Source organism: Clarias gariepinus, chromosome 19 (genome assembly GCF_024256425.1).
Source record: "Clarias gariepinus isolate MV-2021 ecotype Netherlands chromosome 19, CGAR_prim_01v2, whole genome shotgun sequence".
NCBI lineage: Eukaryota > Metazoa > Chordata > Actinopteri > Siluriformes > Clariidae > Clarias > Clarias gariepinus.
Window position 1 is genome coordinate 8926951 of NC_071118.1, and position 23525 is coordinate 8950475.

The following is a 23525-nucleotide window of genomic DNA, read 5'->3' on the forward strand; positions in this document are numbered from 1 at the left end:
CTCCTGTCTCCCACAATAAACTTTGAACGTCTCACTGAGCACTGACTTGTGTGTATCATTGAGGGGTTCCCTGGTACCAGGCGGGACAAGCAGAATACAGGCTGAGCACTGAGTAGACAAAAGGAGGTCTACCAAAATTCAAGAAATCCTTACAATCAGTTATCGATATCGTAGTGTCATCTGAATATGATAAGAGGCAAAAGGCCCTGAATCAGGATTCCTTTAAATTCTTCCCATAGACTAGTCAATTCGAAGTCTATTGCTAATAATAGAGTGCACATCCTTGCCTTACTCCTTTGCACACCTTAAAATTAGTGCTTAATCCACCTGTAACTTCAGCACACTCCCAATGTCACAATAATAAATTTTTACATTTTATATAAAATTCAGTTTTTAAAATTAAATTTCGCATAATTTATCGAATATAATAATAACCTCCACTGGTGAGACAGAACCAAATAACTTTATAAGGAAACCAAAAGATATTTCTTAAACAAACAATAAAAATTACAAAAATAGTTTTTGGTGTGAAACAAGTTTTAGCAGAAGAGGTCGCTAGTGAACCATTTGCTAAATGAAGCTTTGCCTAAATTATCCTTTTTTTTTTTGTCAATGGGCTGTGAAGCCTCTGTGCTTCATGCAAAAACATGTAGGGTGAAAGTTGCGTTAGTTGAAACGATTTAAAAATGCTCTCTAAAATTGTGGCCCAGAACCTAACACAGCTCATAAAAGCATGAAATACTCTTTCTGCAAACAAAAAGGAGACACGTGTAACTTCATTGCACGCAGTGTAAAAATGTGTGCCAGTGCACAAACAATAGTAAAACTTTCCTGATCGAACAATTCACGGGGGCGGGGCTTACTAACCTGGACTGGAACGCAGTCATCACTCGTCATTCTACAATTGCCAGGGGCCTATAAAAAGGCCACGCCATGCTTGATTGGTGAGGAGATCAATTTAAAGCCTAAACTTGCATGCATTCTCTGTCTCTGCAAACTTAAACTCTGACTCGTTTTCTGCATCATCAAGTGCATCCTGTAACGCGGCCACCGATTGGTCCATCCAGCACGCGACCTCCCTCTGAACCAGAACTTCCTGTTTCAGCCTTTGTTTGTATTTTGGCATGAGGAAGATGGCGGCGTGGTCGGATTTACCAAACGGAGGGCAAGATTGAGCCTTGTAGCCGTCCTTTACTGTCGTGTAACAGTGGTCCAGTGTCCTTTCGCCCCTGGTGGGGCAGGTGATGTGTTGATGAAAGTTCGGCGCTGCACGTTTGAGGTTGGCATTATTAAAGTCCCCCGCCACAATAAGTGCAGCGTCCCGGTGTTGTGACTGGTGCTGTGTGAGTGCCTCATGCAGCTCGCATAAGGCAGTGTCCGTGTCCGCTTGTGGTGGAATATAAACGGCGCTGATTATGACCGATATAAACTCCCGAGGTAGATAAAAAGGTTGACACATGATGGACAGTAGTTCCAGATTTGGTGTGCAGGAGCGTGTGAGAGGAACAACGCTCACGCTGTTGTTGCTGCTGTTCACCATTAAACACACGCCGCCTCCCCTTGACTTTCCCGAGTCCCGCGTCCTATCCATGCGGTGAACCGAGAAGAACTCGGCCGGCTGGATGGCGTGGTCCGGCACCGCTGGGTTCGATCATGTCTCGGTGAAGCAGAGGAGATTGCAGTCCCGAATGTCTTTCTGGAACTTTATCCTGGCCCTGAGGTCATCGAGCTTGTTTTCCAGTGATTGGACGTTGGCGAGCAGGATGCTAGACAGCGGTGTGCGGTGTGCGCGGGCTCTCAGCCTGTTCCTAATGCCGGCTCGTTCCCTTCGCGGCCACCGCTTCACGTCGCGCGACGTCCATTGTTTTCCCTCAGGATCTTACTCGGCCAGCTCGGATCCGGAGTTAAAAACGTCGAACTGTGAGTACATTGTACACCAATAGAAACAAGGGTGTCTCTATCATAACTAATGTACTCAATGGTGGTAATTTAAAACTAACTTAAAAAACAAAAACAAAGAAAAGGTGGTCAGAGCAGTCGTGACAGCAGCCAACTTCACCGGCGCCATCTTGGAAACCTGTAGAACCCATCAGAACGTAATATCACAAAGAATGCATACATTTAACCTTGCTTGCTAGATGTGGTGCTAAATAAAGACTGTTGTGGAATCGGGTTCCCGTGTTTTCTTTCAACTTGTCAAACTCATTACACTGGTAGAGAATGCTGGCAAAAGGACCGGAACTTAGCCCACAAAGGTCTCCCGAGAAATATCTAGGACATCCTGTAGAAACCAGCATTTAACAGCAAGTGCACTTGGAGCAGCTCTCACAGGGTCTACAGATGATGGCAGCATTCAACATTGCACTGCTCAAGCATTGCAGCCCTCCTTGGTCCACGCAGAGATGTGCAACACCTGTTAACAATGCTACATAATGATATAGAGGCATTCCTTCACACGTTCGACAAGACAGGAAGGCTGGGCTCAACGAAGTGAAGCAGCATTCTCATTCTGCTGCTCATAGGTGAGGCACAGCATGGACAATTATAATCTGCTCAAACCGAAATTCTCGCATGTTGTGGGCTTCCAGTACTCAAGCTGCATTGGAGATTCACAAACTGGGAGTCCAACTCAGCTGGACTAACGAAAGTGCTTCCTTCCCTGATTCTACTCTTTTGCAAAAAATTTATGAGCCAATGCCACATGAGCTGGAATCCAACTGGGCAATTGCCAGTTGTAATAGATCTGACAAATGGAAAGAACACACTATGTGAACCAGATGTCAGTGGCAAAAATTTGCTTCTTTAATAAGCACTTTTTTGTGTGCAAGAGCAGGATGCGGGCAGCTTTTTTTTTGTTGTGAGTTTGATTCAGACGTAGTCTGTGAAAACCGGAGAAATGTGTGAAAATATGCACAGATATTTTCTACTCACTGCTCACCGGGTAAAGGTAAAGAGGCCCTTTTTTGGGCCGCGCAGGGGGTGAAGTAGACATCCTCTAATGAGCCTCCAGCCCAGGTGACTTTGGTTGGCCCACCTTCCTTTTTCTGTGGTTGGCATACCTTACACTATGTGCGCAATGTGTGAGTGGGAGAAAGGCCTGCACTAAGTAGCTCGCCTTTACAAAGTGTACTTAAGAGCCAGCATCTGCACCCACACACTTGGTAAAAGTGTCGCGGTACGCCAGGTAATGCCCGCTTCTCGGGACAAGTCATGATCTCCCGCAACTCTATTCCACACTCCATTCCGCTGCTTTCATTTTGCTGCCTCAGTCACTCATGCTCGCGCACACCTGCGCCTCATCACCATTACTCTATATAACTCTCCCTCAGACGGCGAACCCTTGCCGAATTATTGCGTGCTAATTTTCTATTGTCTCGTGCCTTTTGTCAAGTTATATCTGCCTGTTTTTCATGTTATCAAATCTTTTTTCTGCTCCCCAGGATTACGCTCTTGCCTCTCGGATTAAACTCGTTTGCTACGCTAACTGCTCTACCGGCCTTGATTTTCTGCTTTTGCTTTCGACTACGGCTTTGTCTCAATTCCCCTGGATTATTCTAGTTTGGACTACAGATGTGTGCTGTTCTCATTCAGTTGATGGTCAGTGCCTCTGCTCACAACCCTGACTCCTTTTTGGCTGCTCTTATTCAGTGAGTTTAAAACTGCAAGCGCTCTGCTCTTTGATCTTACACAGCTGCTCTCAGGCCCGTGATCTTACATCTTTCAGACCTCTGCCCTCAGCCACTTTTAACCTGCCCTGCTGCCCATCCCTAGCGGCATCCTGATTGAACTGTATATTTTGCCTAATTTTCCCCTTTATCTACTTTCAGCATATCTCATCTGCTATACCTCTGCCCACAGCCGCTTCCAACCTGCCCTGCTGCCTACTCCTGACTGCATCTTAAACTATATACTGCCCAATTTTCCTTTTATCTGCTTCCAGCATATTTCCCAATTAAATACTTTTTTCCATTTGATCTTTTGCGTCTTGTGGGTCCTTTAGCCTGCTGACACAGGCTGGTGCGTGACAAAAAGTAGAAAAAAAAAGTCACAGGATAAATAATATATGTTTCTATCTATCGATTCGTGTACCTTTGTTTCTAGGTCATGATTGGCCCGCCTTACTGCGTACGTCTTAGAACCGGCTGTGGAGAAAGCTATACTCCAATCGAAGTGGCGAAAAGCAGTGTCTACACAATTATTGCGGCTGGTGCAGGCACCTAATCAGGATATTGGCACAGAAGCTGAAGGCGAGGCTAATGATCCCTCTAACCCTTAAAGTAGGAGGGAAAAGGGAGGGGCTGTAAAGGCGAGAGACTCTGTGTGTGTGTGTGTGTGTGTGTGTTGGTGTGTGTAAAGGGGCATGGTGTCAAATTACGTGTGCGCGCACACATAACGACTAACGCTGAAACAGGGAGAGAGAGAAAAAATGGATCTTTACCCTTTAAGGAGACTTGTGTTTGCTTTGTACACGTGCACACGTGTGTTATAAGAAAAAGTAAAAGCGTGCTGTACACACATGCATATAAACACGAAATTAAATATGTTTTACATACACACACATGTGGTCACAATGTTATGGTAAACAGTATACGCATGCAAGGATGTTGATTATACCAGTAAGACCTGGCAGGAGAGACGATTACCCACAATTCCACAGCACAAGAGTGAGAAAAAACATTGGCTTAGTTGTGATCACGTGACGCTCAGCGTCAAAACAAGAAGCGTATGCGTGATACATGATACTTAGTACTCGTAAACCAAGACTTGCTCGTTTTTAAATGTATTAAAAATGTATTAAAAATCTTTGCTCGTCTTGCAGAACGCTCTTAAACCGCATTATCCGCACAATTCGAGGTTTCACTATATTACATTACGTTAAAGCTAATAAGCTTAGTTTTGGTTTTTGACCATTTAACTATTTCTGCAAACTCTTTTACTAACGCTAGTGTATATATACTTGATTTACTGTCACGAGCCAGCCACCTCCTGCTAACACCTCACAATCCTAACTCCACCCCGGAGTTTTCAGCACGCCCAGCGTTCATCACGGCACACCTGGATCTGATTACGGATCACCCCTAGGCTTTAAAAGCAAGCTGAGCGCACCTGTTGGTGCCGCAGTGTCTCGCTCGTGTGCCTTACGTCTTTGTGATTATTATTGATTTCTTGGATTTTGTCTCGTTGCCGACCCAGCTCCCCTTTGGACTCCTCTTTCGTCTCGTCCCTTCTGCTTATCTTGCCTGATTCTCGGACTGATTCCCGTGTATGACCCTGCCTGTAGTAGTTTCCTGATTTCTGTCTCGCCCTTTGGATTTGTTTTGTTCACGCGGCTGGATTTACTGGTTATCGACTCTTACCTGGTTAAAGACGCCGACTGTGTTCTTCGGTCCACGGCCAGTGACGCACCCCGCCGCGGCGCAAGAAGACTTCCGCTTCTTCGGAGGACCTCCCTCGACGCGCGCCGTGCTCATACTTCTCACGGACGTAAGTCAAAACCCCTGCACCTCTATCCTCGACCGCAACGCGGACCCACATCAGGAATCCGCATAGCGCTTGGCCCCTCTCTGCGCTTCATCCGAGGATAATTCGTGCGCTCCCACTTCCGGGTTCACGGAGGATCCCCTGACGTCGTTGCCCGGACTCCCGCTACGTCACAAGGTATTTCCCAAAGCATCTTGTGCACGCCTTGAATGACTCTCTCTCACACACACACACACACACGCGCGCCGCCCCCTGCTGCGCGCTTACTCTCTCTCTCACACACACACACACACACACACACACATACTCGTGCCGCCCCCTGCTGCGCGCTGACTCTCACACACACACGCACTTCCCCTGTGGCTGTAACTTAACCCTTTAATCCCCTAATAAAATCCCTTGAGAGTATCTGTGTCTGCTATTGGGTCTTTTTCCCTCTCCTGCCTTTTCCCCCTCCGTGACAGTACACTGCGGCCATGGCAGACCCAGCAGACACTTCTTCCCCCAGGGCGGGCCTCCGCACCAGACTCCAGTCCAGGACGAGTAACCGATCCGAGGCTAGGCTTCGCCAGACCGTCGCCCAACAGGGTGCTCTTATTAATTCTCAGCAGCAAAGCCTCCAACAGATGTCACAAAGTCTGTCACAGTTGTCAGCCCAGTTTCAGCAGGTCTGTTCGGTTCTCCCAGCTACACTCGCACCCCTGGCTCAGCATGACCGCCCAGCACGGCACGAACCTCGCCTACCGTACCCTCAACCCTACGGCGGAGACCCTGGCACCTGCCGCTCATTTTTATCACAATGCTCTCTGCTACTCGAACTCCAACCCTCGGCTTTTCCTACGGAGCGCTCTAAGGTGGCTTACATAATCACCCTGCTTACAGAGAGAGCCCGGGAGTGGGGAACGGCCGTCTGGGACGCTAACGACCCTTGCTGCGCCACCTTCAGCGCCTTCACAGAGGAGATGAAGAGAGTGTTCGACCGCTCCCATGTGGGAAGGGAGGCCGCTAGGCAGCTCTTGGAGCTTCGTCAGGGTCCCCGATCTGCTTATGAGTACGCCATTGAGTTCCGGACCCTGGCAGCCGCCGCTCAGTGGGACACTCAGGCGCTTTATGATACCTTCCTGAACGGGCTCTCTGAACCAGTTAAGGACCAGCTGGTGTCACAGCAACTTCCTGGAGACCTGAATGGGTTAATGGACCTAGCAGGGCGAGTGGACTCACGCCTCCGACGTAGGCACCGCACTTTTAGCCAGACCGGGCAACGGGTTGGAACTTCCTCACTGACCATGCCAGTTGCCGCCCCTGCGGAGCCCATGCAGATCGGACGAACCCGGATCTCACCAGAGGAACGGCAACGCCGTATGCAGGCGGGAGCATGCCTCTACTGCGGTCAGGTTGGGCACTTGCGTCTGCAATGCCCGGTAAAAGCCAGGCCCCCCCAGTGAACCTAGGCACACTGGAGGGGCGCACCCAAGAGCAGCTGCCTAGAGGCCGTCCAGTCCTGCCCGTCACGCTCTTCCTGGGCAATCAGCCCCACGTAGCCCATGCCCTCGTCGACTCCGGTTCCGACCAGAATATGATCAGCGCCACAAGGGTCAAGGAACTATGCATTCCTACTCTTCCCCTGAACATCCCATTGTCCGTCCACGCTCTTGATGGAACGCCACTTCCTCCTATTACCCGACGCACCACTCCGGTAACCCTAAGGACCTCTGGGAATCACTCGGAAGAGATCTCCTTTCTCGTTATGGACAGAGCTCAGTGCCAGTTGGTGCTTGGTCGTCCGTGGCTTGTTCGTCACAACCCGCGCGTGGACTGGAGGAACAATACCATACTCGAATGGAGCCCTCTCTGCCTGGCCTCTTGCCTGAAATCTGCTCTTTGCCCCACTGTAACATCAGGACCTCCTGAGGACTTTCCCGACCTTTCCGTGCTCCCTCATGACTACATCGACCTCAAGGCTGTGTTCAGTAAATCCCGGGCCGTCTCTCTTCCACCTCATCGTCCGTACGACTGCGCAATTGACCTCCTGCCTGGCACTACCCCGCCCCGGGGCCGTCTCTTTTCACTTTCACATACTGAAAGGAGGGCCATGGACCAATACATCTCTGAGTCATTAGCCGCCGGCATCATTAGACCATCTTCATCACCCGCTGGGGCGGGGTTTTTCTTTGTGGCCAAAAAAGATGGTACCCTCCGTCCTTGCATAGACTACAGGGGGCTGAATGACATCACCGTAAAGAATCGGTACCCCCTGCCACTGATGTCCACAGCCTTCGACCTCCTGCAGGGGGCCCAATTCTTCACGAAATTGGATCTTCGCAGCGCCTATCACCTGGTCAGGATAAGAGAAGGGGATGAGTGGAAGACCGCCTTTAACACCCCGTCGGGTCATTACGAATATCTGGTCATGCCGTTTGGGTTAGCCAACGCCCCGGCCGTGTTCCAAGCTCTAGTCAATGACGTCCTCAGGGATTTTATAAACGTCTTTGTCTTTGTATACCTAGACGACATCCTCATCTTCTCGCGTTCCCTGGAGGAACACAAGATACATGTCCGTCAGGTTCTCCAGAGGCTGCTTGAGAATCAGCTGTTCGTCAAGGTCGAAAAATGCGAGTTTCATAGTAGCACAGTCTCCTTCCTGGGCTTCATTGTTGCCCCGTCTAGGATACAAATGGACCCTGCCAAGCTGAAGGCAGTCACGGGCTGGCCTGCCCCAACAACACGCAAGGAACTTCAGCGCTTCCTGGGGTTCGCAAATTTTTATAGGCGGTTCATCCGCAATTATAGCTCAGTAGCCGCTCCACTCATCTCGCTAACTTCAGCCAAGGCCCCATTCATCTGGTCGGAGGAAGCGGCTAGGTCCTTTCAGGATCTGAAGAGGCGATTCACTTCGGCTCCCGTTCTACTTCAACCGGACCCACGCCTTCAGTTTGTGGTTGAAGTGGATGCCTCCGACTCGGGTGTTGGAGCAGCCCTGTCTCAGAGGTCGCCCAAGGATAATAAACTGCATCCGTGCTGCTTTCTCTCCCACCGACTTTCTCCGACCGAGAGGAACTACAGTATTGGCGACCGGGAGCTGCTGGCGGTGAAACTCGCTCTGGAAGAATGGAGGCACTGGCTAGAGGGCAGTGAAGTTCCATTCCTGGTTTGGACGGATCATAGGAATTTGGAATACCTCCGTACCGCCAAACGCCTAAACTCTCGTCAAGCAAGGTGGTCCTTGTTTTTTTCACGTTTTAACTTCTCCCTATCCTACCGTCCGGGATCTAAGAACACGAAGCCGGATGCCCTCTCTCGCCAGTTCTCTCCTGCCAACGATCAGGCACCTGAAGCCACCGTCCTGCCCCCTCATTGCCTCGTGGGAGCGGCGCTACTGGAGGTTGAATCGCGGGTCAAGAACGCGCTTTATCAACAGCCGGGCCCCTCACAGACACCAGAAGGCAAACTCTTCGTTCCAGAGGCAGAACGGTCCCACGTCCTGGAGTGGGGACATAGCTCGAGACTGGCCTGCCACCCCGGCGCGGCACGCACGCTGGCCCTGGTTCAGCAACGATTTTGGTGGCCCACCATGAGAGAGGACACTCGTCAATTCGTTAACGCCTGCGACTCTTGCGCCAGAAGCAAGACCAGTAATAAACCCCCCGCTGGCTTCCTTAGACCCCTTCCGATTCCTCGCAGGCCCTGGTCCCACATCGCCCTCGATTTCGTCACGGGACTCCCTGACTCGGAGGGTAACACCTGCGTGCTCACGGTGGTGGATCGCTTTTCCAAGGCAGCCCATTTCATCCCACTATCTGGACTCCCTACAGCCAAGGAGACAGCCGAGCTCCTAATCATGCACGTTTTCCGGCTTCATGGACTCCCCACAGACATCACGTCGGATCGGGGCTCCCAGTTCACCGCCCGGTTTTGGTCTGCTTTCTGCAGATTAATTGGCGCTACCCCCAGTCTATCTTCGGGCTATCACCCACAGACCAACGGCCAGGCGGAGCGAGCCAACCAGGATCTTGAAACAGCCATTCGGTGCATGGTCACAAAGGAACCCCATTCCTGGAGCCGGATGTTACCATGGATCGAGTACGCCCACAACTCCCTACCCACATCAGCCACGGGTCTTTCCCCCTTTCAGTGCTGCCTCGGTTATCAGCCTCCTCTGTTCCCGTCCCAGGAGGTGGAGGTGGAGGTTCCTTCAGCCCAAGCCTTTATTCGTCGGTGTCGGAGAACGTGGCTAAAGGCGAGATCTAGGATTCGCCGGACCGTTTCAGCCTTCAAACAACAGGCCGACCGGCGCCGCTCCAGGGCACCGTTATACCGCGTGGGTCAAAGAGTGATGCTGTCATCCCACTACATTCCACTCAAGACGACCTCACGCAAACTGTCTCCCCGATTCATCGGCCCATTTACCATCACCAGAATTATCAACCCCTGCACCGTCAGACTTCATCTGCCTTCCACCATGCGTCGGATAAACCCTTCCTTTCATGTATCCCAGATAAAACCCCTGGCCTCATGCCCACTGAATCCACCCACCCGCCCGGCTCCTCCTCCCCGTCTTATCGATGGTAGCGAGGCCTTCACTGTGAGCAAGCTTATGAAGGCCAGACGACGGGGCAGAGGCCTCCAGTACCTGGTAGATTGGGAGGGATATGGCCCTGAGGAGAGGAGCTGGATTCCTTCCAGATTCATCTTGGATCAGTCCCTTATTGATGACTTCCACCGCCAACACCCCAACGCACCGGCCATTCCGCCAGGTGGCGTCCGTAGGAGGGGGGGTACTGTCACGAGCCAGCCACCTCCTGCTAACACCTCACAATCCTAACTCCACCCCGGAGTTTTCAGCACGCCCAGCGTTCATCACGGCACACCTGGATCTGATTACGGATCACCCCTAGGCTTTAAAAGCAAGCTGAGCGCACCTGTTGGTGCCGCAGTGTCTCGCTCGTGTGCCTTACGTCTTTGTGATTATTATTGATTTCTTGGATTTTGTCTCGTTGCCGACCCAGCTCCCCTTTGGACTCCTCTTTCGTCTCGTCCCTTCTGCTTATCTTGCCTGATTCTCGGACTGATTCCCGTGTATGACCCTGCCTGTAGTAGTTTCCTGATTTCTGTCTCGCCCTTTGGATTTGTTTTGTTCACGCGGCTGGATTTACTGGTTATCGACTCTTACCTGGTTAAAGACGCCGACTGTGTTCTTCGGTCCACGGCCAGTGACGCACCCCGCCGCGGCGCAAGAAGACTTCCGCTTCTTCGGAGGACCTCCCTCGACGCGCGCCGTGCTCATACTTCTCACGGACGTAAGTCAAAACCCCTGCACCTCTATCCTCGACCGCAACGCGGACCCACATCAGGAATCCGCATAGCGCTTGGCCCCTCTCTGCGCTTCATCCGAGGATAATTCGTGCGCTCCCACTTCCGGGTTCACGGAGGATCCCCTGACGTCGTTGCCCGGACTCCCGCTACGTCACAAGGTATTTCCCAAAGCATCTTGTGCACGCCTTGAATGACTCTCTCTCACACACACACACACACACACACGCGCGCCGCCCCCTGCTGCGCGCTTACTCTCTCTCTCACACACACAGACACACACACACACATACTCGTGCCGCCCCCTGCTGCGCGCTGACTCTCACACACACACGCACTTCCCCTGTGGCTGTAACTTAACCCTTTAATCCCCTAATAAAATCCCTTGAGAGTATCTGTGTCTGCTATTGGGTCTTTTTCCCTCTCCTGCCTTTTCCCCCTCCGTGACATTTACCTGATATACCAGTGGTGTGGTGTTTTTTTTTCCATGCAGTATTGCTTGCACAATCAAGATCTTCACAAAACCAAATGTCCAATGTATGCAAAAGTGTTTAGGCAAGCTGATGAAACTCTTTGGTCACAGTCACCAAAAGTATGCTCATGCCCTCACAAAAACATAAAAAAAAAAACTTTTTTACATATGGAGTGCACATGCAAGAAAAACACAGCATTTTTATCTTAACCTTAATACTGCAGTAATACTGCAATATAATGCAGTTAATATAGTACAGTGGAACCTTAAATTACAAGCAACTTGGTATGTGGGTGTTCTGCAAGACAAGCTAAATTTTTTTGTAAATTTCAACTTTTGAGGTCTTGACATACGAGTATTATGCATGAGCTTTGTCTGCCAAGTGTTATGAGATCACAACTGAGCCAATGGTTCTTATCCCTTGCGTTGTGGGATTGTGGGTAATCGTCTCCCAAGCTTAGTCTTAGTGTGCATGCGTCACTCACACAGTCAACATATGTACGTGTGCACTGTTTATTATAACATTGTGACCACATTTTTTCTTTTTAAAAGTGTTTTGTTGTCCAAATGAACACTATTGAATTCATAAAAACAAAGTGAACCTTTTAAGAGACCGTTTGAGATTTAAGAAAATCCTGCACTATTTTATCAAGTAAAATTTAACTACACCTTTGTTCCACAGAGTGATGTCTACTTCCTGACATCATTCTGACGTTAAGGGTTTAAGACTAATTAAGCAAAAATATAATTGTCTTCTGAGACTCCACACCTCCCAAGTCATATCTGAATGACTAAAAACATTGTCACAAACTTAAAATTAGTTTTTCACAAACAAACAAAAGTTTTTAGTGAAGAAAACTGAAGACAAAAGAAATTCCTCCTCATTCCTTTAAGTTAAGGCTCCTCAGGGTCTATGTTGACCTCTTTGCCTTTTACTTCTTTCCTCTTCAAAAGTCTGGCCTGAGGGCGACGGTGAGAAGGAAAAACTCCCTGAGATGGCAATAGGAAGAAACTTATCCGTTATCACCCAAATGAGGATCGGATCCCTGTTAAGTCTGGTTCCTCTCAAGTTCTTTTCACTCATCTAGTCAACTACAAAAACAAACACACAACATTTACAGCCTAATAATTTTATCAGCTTCTTAATACCTCCTACATTGTGTAGCGTTACACATTAAAACATCAACTTACACTTATATTGTCTACAGTTAAACTGGGGTATACATTTACAATTTAATCCAATGCTAGCAGTGGGCTACCTAGCTAGTATGCTAATAGGATAGTGGTTAAGTTAACATTAGAAAATATGCACCCATTTAGAACAATACCTTTAACACTGCATAATGAAACAACACAATAACTAGTTAGCGGACATAAAAAATTATCTAATAATTCATGTAAAATAATAAAAGTTACTTAAGTTCCCACTCACCACTTAACTGAATGATGTGACATGGGCGCCGCTCAGGTTTGTCTGTGGGAGTTCTCCTCCACAACACACTCCACTTCTAGCTTGTTCCAGCTGGACAAGTTTTCTTGGTTGACCTTTAAAATGTCATCATGATTTAATTCTGATGTTGTGAACGTGTTGTTTTATCAATAAAAAAACCTATTTAAAAAAAGTAATTGTCTCAATAATGACACCCACACACTGTATTTTTACGGTGTCTTGACTGTGTGTCGTTTAGGTCAGCGGACACTGCTCTAAATGCAAGAGAACCATGCACATGACTGTATCATGCACTTCATACTTCAAACTCTTTTTGAAGATTAGATCTGATCTTGCAGTCTTATTGTTTGGTGAAGACAAATCATACAGTTGTGCATATTTAATCAATTTCTTAATTTTACAATGGAAGAGTAGAAGAGGAAGAAATTATTTTTTCCTGCTTTCAGCTCGTTTCTGTTTGCCTGTGCCTGAAAATCATATAAAGCTGACACTGGCATTCTTTAACAAACTAAGGTTTCAGAATTGCAAACTACACCTAAGCCACTCATCACATCACTTTAATGAAATAGTGCATTTAGTACTGTCCTATATCTCTTTAATCAAACAATAAACATGATATCTATTACCATAGTGTGATAGTCAGTAATTATAATGGTATCATATATGTTAAAAAGCTGTGAAATGTTTAAATTTCAAGTTTACTGACCTCATATGTTTTCTTATATGACCTATACTAATTAATCAGCATGTTATGCATCCTGATCACAGCCCATTTATGACATTTGTCAGGAACAAATAATAGTCTGCCATACATTAATATTACAGTAACTACAGAAAAAAGTCATTTAACATAAAACAGTAAGTAATAATAACGGCTAATAACTGATATTACTACTACTACTACTACTACTACTAGTAATAATAATAATAATAATAATTACAGAAAAACCTAGTTAGGATAACAGATACTACAGTGGAGTACAGGATCGTTTTAACAATTAACTGTTCAAAACCCACAAAGATACAGAATCATATTTCAATACAGCTGCATTCCAACTGCATTGTACTGCATTATACTGCATTGTACTTCACCTAAACTGCAGTATAACTGCATTTTTTATATATTCCAGATACTGCAAATTTTTTGTAAGGGTAGATTTAATTCAAGAATGGGTTGTGTTTAACTGCAAGCAAATTCTACAAGTAGATATGACACATTCAGTCAAGACACTGAATATATACAGTATATATGCTATTGTGTATATTGTACAATAATAAATAGCGTATGCAATAATAAATATGATACCAAACAGTATCTGAAAAAGGCATTAATTGACTGTTTGTACATTGGCAGTAAACTTGCGTTTGCGTGTAGCACATTGAAAGTAGTATGTGAACAAGTGCCTTACAGCATCATCTCTCAATCCATAGATGAGCGGGCTTAGACAGCGTGGCAAGATCAGAACAAATAAATAGTTTAAATAGCGCAGGTCCACAAATAGGCTGCTGCTGCCAGCCATTGCTGCAGCTCGTTCAATGAGGCTGTAAAGAAACGAAGTAAGGCACAGGCCCAGCTGAATGAGGTGCAGCAGCACGGTCTTGTGGGCTTTTGCAGCGGAGCCTTTATTGGAGGTAATAGACCTGGTTATGATCAGAATGCTGACATAAGTGAAAAGGATGATCATTGTTACTGACAAAAAAAAGAATATGTTAACACCCTGATGAAGATCTATTTGCCATTGCTTCATGAAAAGCTTTTCTCTTGTGCAAAACATTTGGGAGGTTAAAAATGTAGGATCCATCAGTACACTGTAAAACAAGTCAATTAAATATTGTGTTACACCCATAAACCAAATAATTCCAATAGCAATATAGGTTTTTCTCTGAGTGGCTATTTCAGCATGTCTTAAAGGAAAACATATGGCCACATAACGCTCTAGTGACATTACAGCCAGGTTTAAAGGTGCATTACGGAAAGTTGTACCTGAAACAATAACTATAAAAGCACAAGCAGCCATGACTACCTTGAAATGGGCAAGAACAAAAATATACAACAAAGAGGTAACAAAGAGTTGAATTGTGTCATTCATAAGCATGTGGTTAAACAAAATGTAACGTGTAGTCTCTCTAAAAACAGGCTTGCTCCAAAGAGTGTAGACCATGATGGCATTCAAATAGATGAAGAACAGCAACATTAAAATTGCAAAAATAACTTTTGTTATTGGTCCCTCAGTCAGTGCAACATTAAATATTTGCTGATATATAAGCAAACTTTCAGCTGTGCTTGCATTAGTAACTGACATTATATGATGCAAAATGTGACAAACAATTATCACAGTATGAACATCTCTAACAATGCATGACATATCCTCACAAATCTGACTTTCGAAAATTTCAAGTATTAGCATTAATCTGTGACATCGGGTGCAAAACCGCAATTTCAAATATCAGTCCAGCTTTATATAGTAATCTGAGCTGATGTTCATTAAAGACACCACATGAATCCCAGGGAGAAATGATTACATATCCCTGAACAATAACAGTAGACCTAATGTTTGTGCATTCCTGGGATGTTGTCATTAAGTGATATATTTTATAGACAAATACGATATATATATATATATATATATATATATATATATATATATATATTTTTTTATATATATATATATATATATATATATATATATATATATATATTATGGCAAGCCGTTAAGGAAAATATTCATGAGAGAATTGAATGAAAACTCTATATATATTGAATGAAAAGTCTGAATATATTGAATGAAACTCGATATATATTGAATGGATTCTGAATATATTGAATGAAACTTGATATATATTGAATGGATTCTGAATATATTGAATAAAACTCGATATATATTGAATGAAAGTCTGAATATATTGAATGGATTCTGAATATATTGAATGAAACTCGATATATATTGAATGGATTCTGAATATATTGAATGGATTCTGAATATATTGAATGAAACTCGATATATATTGAATGAAAGTCTGAATATATTGAATGGATTCTGAATATATTGAATGAAACTCGATATATATTGAATGAAAGTCTGAATATATTGAATGGATTCTGAATATATTGAATGAAACTCGATATATTGTAGCGTTTTTACGCCGGAAGGAATGCTAGAGAGACGAGTGAGCTTATTTGCTGCCCAATGCAATGGCTGGGAGTACTTTATTGAGCACACAGCAGGTAAGGCATGAGCAGCACCTTCACTCAGGAGCCTACATCTAATTCAGCGTTAGCCTGAACTAGAGCACATTTCACATGTCACACCCTACACACACAAACAGGGCCGAAGCCACCAACCCAAACACCTTTCCCCATCATGGTGAACACACCGACATTCCCGCAAGGCATGCTGGTCGTCAGCCGCCGCCCCGCCCACGCCACACTGGCCCCACCCGAGCTGTGACCGTCCCTGGTCACCATGACGAACTTGGTTTCGAAGGCGTGGAGGCGGTCGGCCCTGGCGGTGGGAACGCCGGCGTCCTTTGGCAGGTGAGGGATGAACGCGACCGTAGTCCTGAGGCGGTCCGGCCTCCACAGAGTGTGCTAACCTGTCCGGCTGTGGTTTGGGTCCGAGCAACCTGGCTACCCCGAAGTTACCACGCAGAGTTCCGCTGGACAAGTTCAGCACCGCACCCCATCTATCCAAAATGTCCAACCCCAAAACGCAATCCTCCTCGACATCCCCCACAACGAACCCGTAGGAATAAGTTCGGCCACCCACCTGGACTCGCGCTGTGCGACACGCCCGTACCTTGACGTAGCCCCCAGCAACGGTGCGGATGCTGAAGGCAGGATCAGGCCGTCGGCGAACACGCTTGCTTTGCCCCAGTACTCCAGAGCGCAGCAGCGAAACAGTGGAGCCGGTGTCCACGAGCGCCCGCAGTAAGACGCCGTCCAGCACACAGTCGATGTAGAGCCCAGCGCGGCTTACCACGCGTCCTCCCGGCGCTAGTCTAGCGGCTGCTGGTGTACGCTGTTCCGTGCCTCGGCCTCGCCGCGAAACATCGGAGCGTTGCTCGTTGCCTAGCCGCGACGGGTAGCCCTGTCCCCGGCTAGGTTTACGAACCGAGCGCCACTGAGCTGCAGGCGGTCGCTCGGCTCTTCCGCCGTGATGTACCGCCGATATGGGCTCAGCGCGCTCAGCCTCGCGCAGCGTAGCGTTTTTACGCCGGAAGGAATGCTAGAGAGACGAGTGAGCTTATTTGCTGCCCAATGCAATGGCTGGGAGTACTTTATTGAGCACACAGCAGGTAAGGCATGAGCAGCACCTTCACTCAGGAGCCTACATCTAATTCAGCGTTAGCCTGAACTAGAGCACATTTCACACGTCACACCCTACACACACAAACAGGGCCGAAGCCACCAACCCAAACACCTTTCCCCATCATGGTGAACACACCGACATTCCCGCAAGGCATGCTGGTCGTCAGCCACCGCCCCGCCCACGCCACAATATATTGAATGAAAGTCTGAATATATTGAATGGATTCATTCAATATATTGAATGAAACTCGATATATATTGAATGGATTCTGAATATATTGAATGGATTCTGAATATATTGAATGAAACTCGATATATATTGAATGGATTCTGAATATATTGAATGAAACTCGATATATATTGAATGGATTCTGAATATATTGAATGGATTCTGAATATATTGAATGAAACTCGATATATATTGAATGAAAGTCTGAATATATTAAATGGATTCTGAATATATTGAATGAAACTCGATATATATTGAATGAAAGTCTGAATATATTGAATGGATTCTGAATATATTGAATGAAACTCGATATATATTGAATGGATTCTGAATATATTGAATGGATTCTGAATATATTAAATGAAACTCGATATATATTGAATGAATGAAAAGTCTGAATATATATTTATTGAAACATGACGTCATCGAAACAGCGCCATCTTTAGAAAACATGAGTGAGTCTGCGAGAAACTTGGTTGCTGCGATTTTACGGAATGAAGAGATGGTTAACACATTGGTGAGTGCGTGTACGGCTCAGAGTGGTGCCGTAAGCCGCACTCAATATCGGACCACGGATGAAGAAATGTATTCGCTATTTTACCGCGGAAGACCAAACACAGTGGGCCTCACGAGCCAGGCTGCTCATGGCCATCTAGCTGGCAGTACAAGTAGCGAAGGAAACGTCCCTCCCACTCCTCAGGAACCGCCTGTATCAACCCCTGTCTACAATCTGCGTCCGTTCACTCGAAAGGGTCCAAGACAGAAGAGGTGAATAATAAGAATAATATTACAGTGATAAAAAATTATGTTGGTCCTATGTTGGAACTTTAAACACATTTCCCACGGCGCGCAATTCCGACTAGCGCTACAGAAGAGATTTCCACATTCAAATACGTTTAAACCCGCCACAGGTTGTTATTACTTTTTTCTCACAGCTGCGTTTGGTTTTCCCAGTTGATTTGCGTTGTATATAAGCCAAGCATTTCGAAGTAGGCTGTTACGGTCAGTTTCTTTGTGGTTTGCTCTAATTAATTTCGCTCTCTGTGAATGATTTAATGTGTGACCTGTTGTCTGGCTACAAGTTCACCTTATGCCTAATTCTGTTTGCACATCAACTGGACTCTTAACTGCTTCGGCTTGATTGCCTTTGTTTTTGGTTTGAATACGAATCAGTGAGTGTAACCGTCTTCACTCTCGCTACCAAACATCACTTTATACAATACTAGTATAAGTACTCGGACGTGGAAAAGAGGAGGAAATGGATTGTAGAAGTAGTTAAAATATTAATGCTAAAATCAGCTTTTATCTAATAAGTGATATTGTTTAGGTTGATGCCCAGGTACATGTCTGACTCCAACAAAGATGATGAATCCTTATTAAAAATAAATAAATAATATAAAAATGAAAATTGTTTGTTACATCATATGGTGTTGTTTTCTATGGATCCCCAGGGGTCATGTGATTTAGTTTAGATTTTCTAATTAATATTTATAGTTGCAGATTATTAAATCCAGCGCATAACTGTTCAAAGCATCTCTTTTACTAAACATTTTGATTTTTGTTAAACTTTAGGCAGATATACATGTACTGCAAAATTTTCATTAAATTCTGTTCAGTCATGTTTGTGACATTGACAAAATCTAGCTGGACAGACAGGCATAGGGACCAGCCCCCCCACACAGGTCCTCCTGGCTATGCTGATTTATTATTATTATTATTTTTTTCTTATATTTAAGGTTTCATGCAGATTCACATTCTGTCGCTCAACTATTCACAAAAGAGGTGATTCTTCTGCCGGACCATACATATACGCATGTGCCAAGGCGTGCAACAAAAGCTTGGCTATTTGAAAATGTACACATTAAGTCTGCTTTAGAACTTAGCTGTACCTGGGACTCTATCAAAGTAATGCAGGCAATAACTGAGGCCTTCCAGCCAATTGTGGGTTCATGCAGGTAAGAGTATTTTAACAATAATAAGTTTTAACCTGTTAATTGTATCTGTTTTGGGCTTTTGTGTTAGTACAATTAAAATAGGCTTGTACAAATTAAATTATATATATAGAAGTTTATTGTACATTCTGAATAGCTAAGTTTTACTGATGTAAATCAAATACAGTAATGTTAATGCTGTCAGAACGATGATCACGGAAAGGCGTGATGTCCGTCGGTGCGTAAGGGCGGGTCCAAACGCAGGTGCAGGAACGAGGCGTTGTCTGGTCGAGGATGAGTGAAAGCGAGCAGAGCAGGGAAATCTGTCAGCGTGGTGTCTGTGCCGAGACGTTAAGATAAGCCGTAGTCAGGAGAGCGCGCGTTGAGTCGGGAGCCGTGTAATCCGTCAGCGTGGTGTCTGTGCTGAGACGTGAAGATAAGCCGTGGTCGTGAAGGCGCGCGTTGGGTCGGGAGCCGTGAAGTCCGTCAGCGTGGTGTCTGTGCCGAGACGTGAAGATAAGCCGTAGTCAAGAGAGCGCGCGTTGAGTCGGGAGCCGTGTAATCCGTCAGCGTAGCAATCAAATCAGAATCGAAAGGCGAGGAGGGAAAAAACGAGAATCGGAAACAAACTTGGCAACGTGAGGGCTATCAAATTAAACGCGAGAAAACTGGTACAATGGGACACAATAATCTGGCGAGGATCCAGTGCGCTGCGCTTCCTTATAAGCACAGATAAATCAGCACTGAATGAGAAACCGGTGTGCAGGCGGGGCGGAGCGGGGGCGTGGAAGTGACATGACAGCGTGGGAAAACAAGGGCGCGTGATGAGGAGCTTGACAGCGTGGGAAAGGAAATGTCAATTGACAAGAGCGGTCTTAGATCAGCGCGGAGCGCTGAGAGCATGACAGTACCCCCCCCCCTAACGAACTTAATGGACAACTGATGACGCGTCGCAGCTGGGATACGTGGAAAGTGGGGTGAATCCGTCGCATGGACGAGGGGAGAAGAAGTCGGACCGCGCATGGGTTGATTATCCTAGTTATCGTGAAAGGACCGACGAAACGGGGGGAGAGTTTGCGTGAGAGAGTCTTCAAGGGGATGTCCCTTGTGGCGAGCATGACTCGGTCTCCCACACGGTACTTGGGGGCTTTGATGCGGTGGCGGTCCGCCTGTTTCTTGTAAGAGGAGATGGCACGTAGTAAGGTTCGTCTGGCGCGTAGCCACGTTTGCCTGCAGCGGACGAAGTGTTGGGCTGACGGGGTCTCCACCTCTATTTCTTGGACTGGGAAGAGTGGGGGTTGGTAGCCTAAGCAGCACTGGAACGGGGACAAGCCTGTCGAAGCGGAAGGCAGAGAGTTGTGGGCATATTCGACCCAAGGGAGAAACTTGCTCCAGGTGGTAGAGTCCCGGGTCGTCATGCAGCGGAGAGAGACCTCTAACACTTGGTTCATGCGCTCAGTATGTCCGTTGGACTGGGGATGGAAACCTGATGAGAGGCTGGGAGTAGCTCCGACGAGCCTGCAGAACGCACCCCAAAACCGCGAGGTGAACTGAGGACCCCGGTCTGACACGATGTCTGTGGGAAGGCCATGAAGCCGAAATACATGGAGGACGAGTAGTTCTGCGGTCTCCTTGGCGGATGGCAACTTCGGAAGGGGCACGAGGTGCACCGATTTGGAGAAGCGATCCACGATGGTCATGATACAGTTGTGCCCATCGGAAGAGGGTAAGCCGGTGACAAAATCCACCGCAATGTGGGACCAAGGGCGTCGGGGAGCCGGTAGAGGTCTGAGAAGGCCAGCAGTCGGCCGGTTATCCTTTTTACAGCGGGCGCAGATGTCACAGGCTGCCACGAATCTGGGCACGTCCCTCCTCAACGTGGACCACCAGAATCGTTGCTGGACGATGTAGAGAGTTCGAGCAGCGCCTGGGTGACACGATAGCTTGGATCCATGGGCCCACTCCAGAACCTGTGAGCGCAGGCAAGGGGGAACGAAGAGACGGTTGGGTGGGACATCACTAGGTCCGGGCTCCTGGGTCAGGGCCTGCCGAACCTTGCTTTCTATGTCCAGTTCCATGGCGGCGACGAGGCAGTGGGACGGGAGGATAGTATCCTCGGATGTGGGTTCCGGAGAGGGTGAAAACTGGCGTGAGAGGGCGTCTGGCTTGGAATTCCTTGAGCCTGGCCGGTAGGACAGGCTGAAATTAAACCTGGAGAAAAATAGTGACCATCTGGCTTGGCGTGCATTGAGTCTCTTGGCTGTACGTAGATACTCCAGGTTTTTATGGTCGGTCCACACTAGAAATGGGAGCTCAGTCCCCTCTAGCCAGTGTCTCCACTCCTCCAGGGCTAGCTTGATGGCCAAGAGTTCTCGGTCTCCCACGTCATAGTTCTTCTCAGCTGGGGTTAGCTGACGGGAGTAGAATGCGCATGGGTGCATCTTGTTATCCTGGGTGGACCTTTGGGAGAGGATCCCACCAACCCCAGTATTGGAGGCGTCAACTTCCACCACAAACTGAAGTGAAGGGTCAGGGATAGTGAGGATGGGAGCAGAGGTGAATCTTTGCTTGAGCCTGGCAAAGGCTTGATCAGCTTCCTTATCCCAGCAGAACCGGGTCTTTGTGGAGGTTAGCGAGGTCAGGGGAGCGGCGATGGTGATGAAACCTCGTATGAAACGGCGGTAGAAGTTGGCAAACCCCAGGAACCGTAGGAGGTCTCGCCGTGAGGTTGGTGTGGGCCAGCTAGTGACAGCCTGGACCTTGGTTGGCTCCATCTCCAACATGGACGGGGAGATGACGAACCCCAGGAAGGTGGTGGAGGATGTGTGGAACTCACACTTCTCCGCTTTGACATATAGGTTATTCTCTAAGAGTCTCTGGAGGACCTGGCGAATGTGGTGACGATGTTTCTCCAATCCTTGGGAGAAAATTAAAATGTCATCCAGGTAAACAAATACAAAGGAGTTGAGGAACTCGCGGAGAACATCATTAATGAGAGATTGGAAGACGGCGGGAGCGTTAGTGAGGCCGAAGGGGACCACCAGATATTCATAATGTCCCGTAGGGGTGTTAAAGGCTGTCCTCCACTCGTCTCCCTCACGGATACGGACAAGGTGGTAAGCATTTCTTAGGTCAAGTTTCGTAAACGTGTCGGCCCCCTGGAGCAGTTCGAAGGCAGTCGCCATGAGTGGAAGTGGATAGCGGTTCCTGACGGTAATTTCGTTGAGGCCCCTGTAATCTATGCATGGACGAAGGGACCCGTCCTTTTTTTTCACGAAGAAAAAGCCTGCCCCCGCAGGAGAGGAGGATGGGCGGATGATACCGGCAGCGAGGGCCTCTGTGATGTAGGTGTTCATGGATTCTCTCTCTTGGCGAGACAAGGAGTATAGTCGGCCTTTGGGCGGAGAGGTGCCGGGGAGAAGGTCGATGGGGCAGTCGTACGGGCGATGAGGAGGAAGCGACCTGGCTCGGGTCTTGCTGAAGACCTGCTGGAGGTCGTGATAATGAGCAGGGACGTTGGCGATATCTGGGGTGTACTCGGCCCTGGCGGTGGTTGGAAGTGTAGGGAGTGCAGAGTGAAGACATGACGTGGCGCAAGAGGGGCTCCAACCCGTGATCACATGCTTGATCCAGTCAATCTGGGGACTGTGAAGAGCTAGCCACGGAAGACCGAGAACTAAGGCGGCGTGGGACTTGTTAATAACGAAGAAGGAGATCTCCTCAAAGTGGTTTCCAGATGTTCTTAGGGTGAGTGGAAGGGTTCTGTGAGTGATGGCTGGAAGGGGGCTTCCATCTAGAGCTTGGACGGACAGGGGATGATCCAGCGGTGTGCAGGGGATCTGTAACGCCCTGGTCGTCGCAGAGCTGATCAAATTCCGATCAGAGCCGGAGTCGATGAGCGCCTGAATGGGATGAGTCTGGCCGCTGATGACTAGGGTTACCGAGAGCAGTGGGCGTGGTTCTGGGAGTTTATCGGGAGGAGCGCCCTCTAGGGCTCCCAGTCTGACTAGAGGGCGCCTCCTTTTAACGGACAGTCCCTCAGCATGTGACCTGAGCCCCCGCAGTAAAAGCAGGCTCTTTCTAGGCGGCGGCGGCGTCTCTCCTCATCGGAGATGTGGGTTCTGCCCAGCTGCATAGGTTCCTCCTGATTAATCTGCGCGCGAGGAGAGGAGGGACGGGGCGCCCTGGGGGGCGAAGGTCTTCTGGTTGGTGGCGACCTCCGGGTTGGCTGCCTTGAGCGAAGGCGCGAGTCAATCCTCCCAGCGAGATCCATGAGCTCGTGGAGGTCAGAAGGAAGTTCACGAGAAACTAACTCATCCTTGAGTGCCTCCGACAGACCTTCC

At 47.6% G+C, this 23525-nt stretch overlaps 1 protein-coding gene across 1 annotated transcript; it reads right to left on the reverse strand.

Annotated features, from left to right (window-relative positions):
* Positions 1–14041: 14041 nt before the first annotated feature.
* Positions 14042–15046, reverse strand: LOC128507708 (odorant receptor 131-2-like). Its single transcript, XM_053478781.1, has one exon. It carries the CDS (start codon positions 15014–15016, stop codon positions 14042–14044), a length of 975 nt encoding a protein of 324 aa, XP_053334756.1. The 5' UTR covers positions 15017–15046.
* Positions 15047–23525: the final 8479 nt, after the last annotated feature.

What these genes read in the sequence shown, in the direction of transcription:
- LOC128507708 (XM_053478781.1), bottom strand. Translation starts at nt 15,016, where the DNA reads ATGTCAGTTACTAATGCAAGCACAGCTGAAAGTTTGCTTATATATCAG.